Raw genomic sequence first — 8,116 nt, forward strand, 5'->3', positions numbered from 1 at the left:
TCACATTTTCCATGTAAACCATGGGAGAGGACTTTTATAGCATAAACTCTTTACAAAATGGGATGACATTGTCATCGCCCTGTTCCAATACAATGGTATTGTCCTTGGAACTTATAGGCAATATTTTCAAGCCTTGGAGAGAGAGGCCACTTAAATCTTAGAAGACTTCCTTATTGGTTATGGATTTTTAAGAAATGCCACCAACATCATGATCTTAGAGAAGGAAGTATAGAAAGCTGACCAATCTGCTCAAGGACACCTTGTGTCTCATCTTCCTGCAGGATCCTCCCTAGGGATCACTGTTTTAGTTTCCTGGGCTGCTCAAGAAAACACCATGTAATGGGTTGGTGTAAACAATGGAAATTTATTGGCTCCTGGTTTTGACGCTGGGAAAGTGTCTAAATCAAGGCACCATCAGGTGAAGCTTTCTCCCCAAAGACTGTGGCATTCTGGGACTGGCTGCCAGTGATCCTTGGTTCCTCTGTCACAGGGCAAGGCACATGTGGTGTCTCCTGGTCTCTTCTTATCTTCGGGGTTCCATTTCAGCTTCTTGCTACCTGTGACTTTTCTCTCTTTCATGTCTGAATTCATTCTCTTTATAAAGGACTCTGGTAATAAGATTAAGACCCATCCTAATTGGATTGGGCCACACACAACTAAAGTAACCTGTCAAAAGTTCCTGCTTACAATGGGTTCACACCCACAGGAATAGATTAAATTTAACAGCATGTTTTTCTGGGGGTTCATAGAGTTTCAAACCACCACACACACCTAGATTCCTTTTTTTTTTTTTTAATTACCTTTATTTCAACCTCAAAAAATAAAAGACAAAAGAGAGCTTAACAAATTATGGAAGGATTACTTTTAAAAAATCCTGTCCAGGCACATTTGGCTCACTTAATCCTAAAAACAGACTAGATTCCATTTTAAATGTTGCAGCATAATCAGTAGATGGGTCCTTGCAGTTACTATAGACTCAGAGTTTGGGCTACTTATAGCTCACCTCAATCTGAAGGCTCTATCAGCAAAAAGGGATTCCCTGTCCACCACAGAATCCAAAGGATCTGGGAATTAATTAAACTATGTTCGTGGTTCTCTGAGAAGCTTTTAAACACATCTGAATAACGATCATCAAGACTTCAGATATTTTGTGGCTGTTACAAGCTGTTTCCTGGGCTCTTGTACCATAAGAAGTGAAAACAAGAAGGCACTTTGTAGCATTATTAGCAAGAATACTGTGGGTGGAAATGACTAAGGTCACTTGCCTATTGCTTTGTAGAAACCCCACAGGCAATTGTAAACTTTCATCATTGAAGATGAACTGAGGACTAAGGTGGCTTGATGTCTAGTGCTGACTCATTGATTCACACAGAAGTGGGACATGGAATATATTCTCCATTCTTGAGCATTTCATTACTCTCTCCCATAGATCCAAGTCTATTTTAAACATAAGCCAGGGTCAGAAGGGGGTGGAGGTATTGGGTGAACAGCAGGGCTATGGAACTAGCTATTGGAAAGTTATCTAAGTCAGAGTAACCTCAAGCAGGAAGGCATCAGAGTGCTTAAATGCCGCACTAAAGAAAACAAAAAATGTAATTGGAATCACTAGGACCAAGTAGCTCCTCAGCAAAACATGAGAAGGCAAAAAACGACAACTAGCAACATCCTTTCCAGGCAATAGATGCAGTTGTGCATTATGGAAGGGAAGGCAGACATTTTCTGCATATTTACCTATACAGATAGCAGTTAGCAGGGCAGTCTTCAGAAAAAGGAGCAAATTACATATTTGTATGTGTATCTTTTTCATGTGAGATGGCTGGTGACTGTGTGTCTTCCTTAGCTAAGCCTCTTTATAAGAAATCCTTGAGTTAGGGGGAGAGGGAGGTGCCCTCTGCTGGGAGGAATGGAGAGGGGTCTTGCTGTCCTTGACTGACCTCACTCCTTGGTTGGGCTGAGACACTCTAGCATAGCTGGTGGGAACACAGTGCCTCCCTGTGGTTGGCATGGTTCTTCCTAACTTACCTCAGTCGTTCTCTGTGGCCCCATGAATAGCTCTATAGGGAAGCCCTGACATTGTGGTCTGTCGCCCTTAACCACTCAAAGATCAAAGGAGCATCGGGTTAAAGGCTACTTTTTTCTCTGCTTCAGGCTTTGGACTCGTTTTCTTCCCCCTCGTCCTCAAGGAATGTGTGTGTTTCCCAGACTTTAGGGACTCTGGCTCCTTTTTGGGGATTCATGTCTTTCAAAAATAAGATTGGGGAGCAGATGAACTCAAGTGGTTGAACACCTGCTTCCCAGTACAAAGTCACGGGTTTGATTCCCAGTAAGTCCTAAAAAAAGTTTCCTTTTCCTGATCCTGATTTTATCCCCGTGTTTTTATGCTGGTGGAGCTGTTCTTTAGCCTTATTCCAGCTCTTGATACAATGTAGTTTAAACTAAAGATGGTTCTGGTCCTGGTTGGTAAGAATCCTGGAAAAGTAAACAGTCCTGGGAAGGAAAGGAAGTATTGCTGATGGCTGAAAGTGGAGGAGGCTAAAGAGGAATCCAAGGATTACTGAGATGGAGGAAGGTGAAAAGTACATAACTCATCCATGCTTGAAACATCCTTACATCATTTATCTCAAATACTGATAGCATCAGTGCCCTAGGAATATAGCAAAAAGCCCAGGTAGTCCAATGTGCTTCTCCTAAAGTGTCTTTCTACAGTCACACAAACCCTCTATACTAGAAATAGCTGTCTTGCTTCCATATAATCGTGTCCCTTCAATTCATCCCTTCTAAAGTCCTGGCAAGATCGCTTAAGTTGAAAGCAGCAGAAAATGGATGGTGTGCTGGATGCCTTCTCTTTGCGCCCTAGAAATCTCTGTTACGCTCTGTGTTCTAGGAGGCTAACTTGTCTGAAACATACCCACAGATTTTTGTCCTCTGGCTTCTGTTTAGTTGTGGCCAATAAGACACTTACTGTAGATCCAAGAATAGGAAAGGGAGATTATTCCTCTGCTCCCTCCTCTGTTTTTGTATTTGTCCTTAGCAGTTTTTACGAGAAGTAACAAATGGTTGGGGTTACTCAAGCTGCAAGACAAATGGTCTGGTGGGGAAGGGCCAGAGTCATAGTGGAAGGGCTGGGATAGGGCAGGCAGAAGGAAAGCCACTTAGTCATGGCAGAGCCAAGTAATCACCCCCGGCATTTCTCTGGCGCCTTTCTGCTCCTTAATCCCTCCGCATAAGGAAGCCGGAAGCAGACAGAAGCTCAGAGAAGAGCAATAGTGTCCTTGAGGTCACACACACTGAAAAACAGGAACCATTTGGAGATAGGCTCCATTTTCTGTTTTTTATTTTTTTATTTTTAAAATATTACATTAAAAAAATATGAGGTCCCCATATACCCCCCACCGCCCTCACCCCACTCCTCCCCCCATAACAACAATCTCCTCCATCATCAAGAGACATTCACTGCATTTGGTAAATACATCTCTGAGCATCACTGCACCTCATGGTCAATGGTCCACATCATAGCCCACACTCCCACAGCCTCTCTCCCACAGTCCACCCAGGGGGCCATGGGAGGACATACAATGCCTGGTAACTGTCCCTGCAGCACCACCTAGGACAACTCCAACCCCCGAAAATGCCCCCACTTCTCATCTCTTCCTCCCACTCCCTACCCCTAGCAGCCACCATGGCCACTTTCTCCACACCAATGCCACATTTTCTTTGATTACTAATCACAATAGTTCATGAATAGAATATCAGTAAGTCCACTCTAATCCATACTCTATTCGATAGGCTCCATTTAACCTGATCTCAAGAGTCTGTTAGGTAGGTTGTGGGTGGTTGATAATAGGTATTGGGTTAAGGTCAGTATGGAAGTATAGGAAAAAATCTAGATTTTCATGTGTGTTTTTATTTTACATTTTTTCCCTTCTTTCCCTGTTAATGTTGGGTTTCCCAATACCTGTGGGTAAGGTTGGAGAGGGTTGTTGGAATTTCAGCAATGCGTCCATATCTGGGGGCATGGCCTACAGCTGTGAAAGAAAGGCTAGGGACCCTTATTCCAGAAGAAAATTCTGCATCTAAAATGCACCCTTACCACTCTCCACTCTATATTCTGCCCCCCCTGCCCCCGCCCCCTGACAGCTTCTAGGCAACAAAGAGAAAAGAAGTACAGCATGGCTGAAGGGGAAAGGTAAAATGGACATTTTATTGTACACAGTAGCATAAATGGAGCAAGAGTCAAATCTGGAGTGATGGTCTTTATTCCAATTCTCCAATTTATAGGCACTCAATCTAAACATCCTTTGCTCAGTCCTGGGTGAGAAATAGGATCTATGTAGGGAAAAGCTGATGTCTAGTCCATGGAAATGATGCCTAGTGAATGTCACTTAATCTCAGTAAAGAAATGTTTAAGGGTCAAAGTCATTTGGAAAGTTATCTGCTGAGAGTCGGGAAGTCATCCAAGTCTATCAGAAAAGTCCAGGATCACTCAGGCCCACAAGGCAATAAAGGCCATGAAGGCAAAACCAGCGGCTATACAGCCCCACTTGGCCAGAGGGGCCTCAGATGAAGCAAGCTCCCAGGGCAGAATTTCTAGGAAAGTGACATACAGGAAGGTGCCAGCTGCCACACCCTCTAACACTGCCTGGGCTAAGCCTCGTCCTCCTTCAGGGTCCCCTCCAGCCACAGCCAAACCTAGGGCTAGGCCCAAGGGGGACATGAGAGCTAATGCTAATATGGAGAATATGGCCCATTGTGCTCCAGTGCCTTTCTGCACCAACCGCAGTCCTACACCGAACACTATGAGCCCCTTATGAGTCAGGACAGCAAGACAGAGCTGCAGGGTAGCTGCTACTGTTGACTGGAGCCCCACAGCTAGACCTTCAAACACTGAGTGAAAGGAGAGTGAGAGCAAGAGGATGAGGGCTCGAAGGGGACCCTGTGAGGAAAAGGGCAGAGGTTTATGGCTGTGGAATCCAAGGGCATGAGCGTCACCCAAATCCTCCTCCTTAATTGTTGACTCTCTGGCAGCCCCAGGGCAGAACTGCAATGCCAGCGACTCCAAAAGGAAGACCAAGAAGAAGCCCAGGGAGATGATGAGCTCTCCATAGGGATACTCCATCTAGGGACAGAAAGAGGGCCTTGAGATGGGAAAGGAAGGGAAGACAGTGCATTGGATTGGTCGTTGCATTGGGAGACTGAGGAGAATGGGCAAATGTAACAGGATATAAAAAACGGTGGGGAAATGAAGCCAGGAATAGATATGGACACGCACCAAAAAGAATGCTAGAGAGACTAAAGGACACAATTTCAAAAGGGCTAGAAATGGAAAAAGATGTGAGTTGTGTCCAAGGATCCCGGCAAAAAAGTGAAAGAATAAAATAAGCTTTCTGGGCGTTCCATAAGCCCCAGTGACTTGGTTGGCTTCTCCTTGCCTTTACAATGCCTGAGCTGGGGAGCAGAAGGAATTCCTGGTATTCCTCACATATTCCCTTTTAAAGGGTGTGGGTATGAGAGAAGTCTCTGGGTCTTTCAGGTAGGTTACTCACCACAGGAGTTAAATCCGAATTTCCCTCATTTTCTGTCCTGTTCTAGGGAGAAAAAAAGCAGAAATTAGATGCGGATGGGAGTGGAGCCGCTCAGCGTCTTGTCCTCTCCCTTCAGCTTGACTGCTTTCCTTAAAGTCGAATCAGACCTTCTTTCATCATTCCGCACAGCACGAGAACTGTCATATTCCTGGAGTTCCCACCCATGTTCTGGGCTCCATTCCTCTTTCTTCCCTTGGCTCTGTTTGTCTTTCTGAACTCACAGCCCTGCAGCATGCTATCTGCTGCTCACCTGCATCATGATCATGTGAATCTCTGATTCGATTTCCTCCAGGGCTTCAGCTGTCATGTGCATGAACCCTGCTCCTAGAAAAACACCAGCGGAAGTACAGCCCAGGAGACTGAGGACCCGGCGGTGATGACCTAATAAAAGCACAAGTTACAGTTCAGTTGGCAATGAGGAGACAGACAGAGGCAAGTAAAGACTAACAGCAGCACCCAAGATACCAAGCATGGGGATGGGAGAGAATCAGAACAAGGTATCATGAGGTCAGCCTTAAATTATGGGGCAAAGATGGGGTAAAGTTATACCTGTGGCTGCACGTATCTGGAACCATTTGAAGCAGATGGGAATAAGACCACAGAGCAGAGTAAAAATCAGCAGGGCAAACAGGCAGCCAATTTTTACTCCTATTAGTGGCTCCATCCCTTTGGTGCAGGATAAGCAGAGGCCCCAGAATGACAAATGGCGTTACAGTCTGGGAGGAGGAGTGGTATTTTAGGTGGTCAAAGCTGGAGTGTCCACTCCCCTGAGTTTCAGGAGACTGTTGGTATCCTCTTTCTGTTCTGTGTTGCCTCTGCTTGCGCAGAATCGCATAGCTGGCTAAGGCCCTGCCCCAACCTTCCGCCCTCCCCCTACATGGAGGCCCCTCCCTTGCCTTCCTGAGCCTGGAAACCAGAAACTCCAGACTCCCTGCCAGGCACAGCCCAATGCTGTGTGCCTTCTCCTCTTCAATGCCATAACTAATCTGAGGGCTGGGGACAGTCTTAGTTCATGCCTGGGGCTGGTCTAATCCCAAATGGGGGTCTATGATAGCTACCTCCCAGCTGTTTTGTGTCAGGGAAAATCTGGTCCTGCCTCACTCAGGACATTTGATCTAATCCTTCCATACTCCCTCCACCCCATCCCAAGCCTCATAGGTTGCTGTGTTGATATCTGAACCTCGTGCTTTTAGAGCGGATTTGGGGCCACCAGAGGGTAATGAGGAGGTAGGGCTGAGAGGCTGTATTGTCACCACTCTGTGGGAACTAGGTGGTGAGGAGAATTCCCTTTCCTGTAAGCCCAGAAAAATAGCTCCAGGCATGGAACTATCTAGTGGGGAGTTGATAAGTCTAGTGTTGCAACACTGATACTGTCACAACTTCTGTGTTTCTCTTTCCTAATATGAATTGTGGGAGATGGACTGAACAATTTAAGACAAAAGTTGAAATAGCTAGGCTTACAGAGAACTGAGAAAGGAACCAAGTAAACTGAAGGACCCTGCCCAGGGATACAGAGGCAGAGATGAAGACTCAGTCCTGACTGGGATCCACTCTTGAGGGACATGAATGGGGCAAACTCTAGGGTAGCTGAGGGACCCTGGAGGAGATGGAAGGGAAGGAGGTAAAAAAATAATAGAGGGTAGGCAGCTGCCAGTTCCCCTATTCGGGTGGCTGGCATAACAATGCTGAGACCTGTTGAGCCAGTTCTCAGAGAGCTGGGGGTGGCTTTCCTCACTACCCCAGGCTACCTTCCCTGGGAAGAAGTCCTCGTCTCTGACAGAAGTAGCAATATTCTTATAGGAGATGGTTAGCTTGATATTTGTATGGGAAGCCTGCCACTCTTAAGAAAATGTGAGGATTCTCTTCATTATAGGATGCATCAAGACAATAGACCCTCTTGCCTTTCTTACTACTTTATTTTTAAGACTTACTTTTTATTTCTCTCCCCTTCCCCCCTCCCCCCACAACCCCCAGTTGTGTGCTGTGTCCATTCATTGTGTTCTTATGTGACCACTTCTATCCTTATCAGTGGCACTGGGAATCTGTTTCTTTTTGTTGTGTCATATTTTATCAGCTCTCTGTGTGTGTGGTACCATTCTCGGGCAGGCTGCGCTTTCTTTCGTGCTGGACAGCTCTCCTTATGGGGCGCACTTCTTGCGTGCATCAGCACTGTGCACCGGCCAGCTCCACACGGGTCAAGCAGGCCCGGGGTTTGAACTGCCAACCTCCCATGTGGTAGACGGATGCCCTATTCATTGGGCCAAGTCTGCTTCCCTCTTGCCTTTATTTAAAATTTTTAGGTACTGGAGCCTGGAATTGAACCTGAGACCTTGTATGTGGGCAGCCGGTGCTCAAGCACTGAGCCACATCGGCTTCTGAGTTGTTGTTGTTTTCCATATGTTTGCTTGTTGTTTGTTTTTGTTTTTAGGAGGCACTGGGGATAGAACCCAGGACCTCCCATGTGGAAAGTAGGCACTCAGCCGCTTGAGCCACATCTGCTCCCCCCTTTTGCCTTTTAAGAATCACAAAGCCCA

At 46.0% G+C, this 8,116-nt stretch overlaps 1 protein-coding gene across 1 annotated transcript; it reads right to left on the reverse strand.

Moving 5' to 3' along the window:
* Window positions 1-4,386: 4,386 nt before the first annotated feature.
* On the reverse strand, window positions 4,387-6,355 carry SLC39A2 (solute carrier family 39 member 2). Its single transcript, XM_004482296.5, has 4 exons — window positions 6,132-6,355; window positions 5,833-5,963; window positions 5,544-5,585; window positions 4,387-5,116 (listed from the first exon to the last, which is right to left on the reverse strand). The coding sequence occupies exons 1-4, from the start codon at window positions 6,244-6,246 to the stop codon at window positions 4,484-4,486; spliced, it is 921 nt and encodes a 306-aa protein (XP_004482353.1). The 5' UTR covers window positions 6,247-6,355; the 3' UTR covers window positions 4,387-4,483.
* Between the last annotated feature and the right edge of the window lie 1,761 nt (window positions 6,356-8,116).

Source organism: Dasypus novemcinctus, chromosome 3 (genome assembly GCF_030445035.2).
Source record: "Dasypus novemcinctus isolate mDasNov1 chromosome 3, mDasNov1.1.hap2, whole genome shotgun sequence".
NCBI lineage: Eukaryota > Metazoa > Chordata > Mammalia > Cingulata > Dasypodidae > Dasypus > Dasypus novemcinctus.

Coding starts and splice junctions, on each gene's coding strand:
- SLC39A2 (XM_004482296.5), bottom strand. CDS start 6,246: ATGGAGCCACTAATAGGAGTAAAAATTGGCTGCCTGTTTGCCCTGCTG. Junction 5,964..6,131: donor CCAGATACGTGCAGCCACAG/GTATAACTTTAC, acceptor TGCTTTTATTAG/GTCATCACCGCCGGGTCCTC. Junction 5,117..5,543: donor ATTCGGATTTAACTCCTGTG/GTGAGTAACCTA, acceptor TTCTGTCCCTAG/ATGGAGTATCCCTATGGAGA.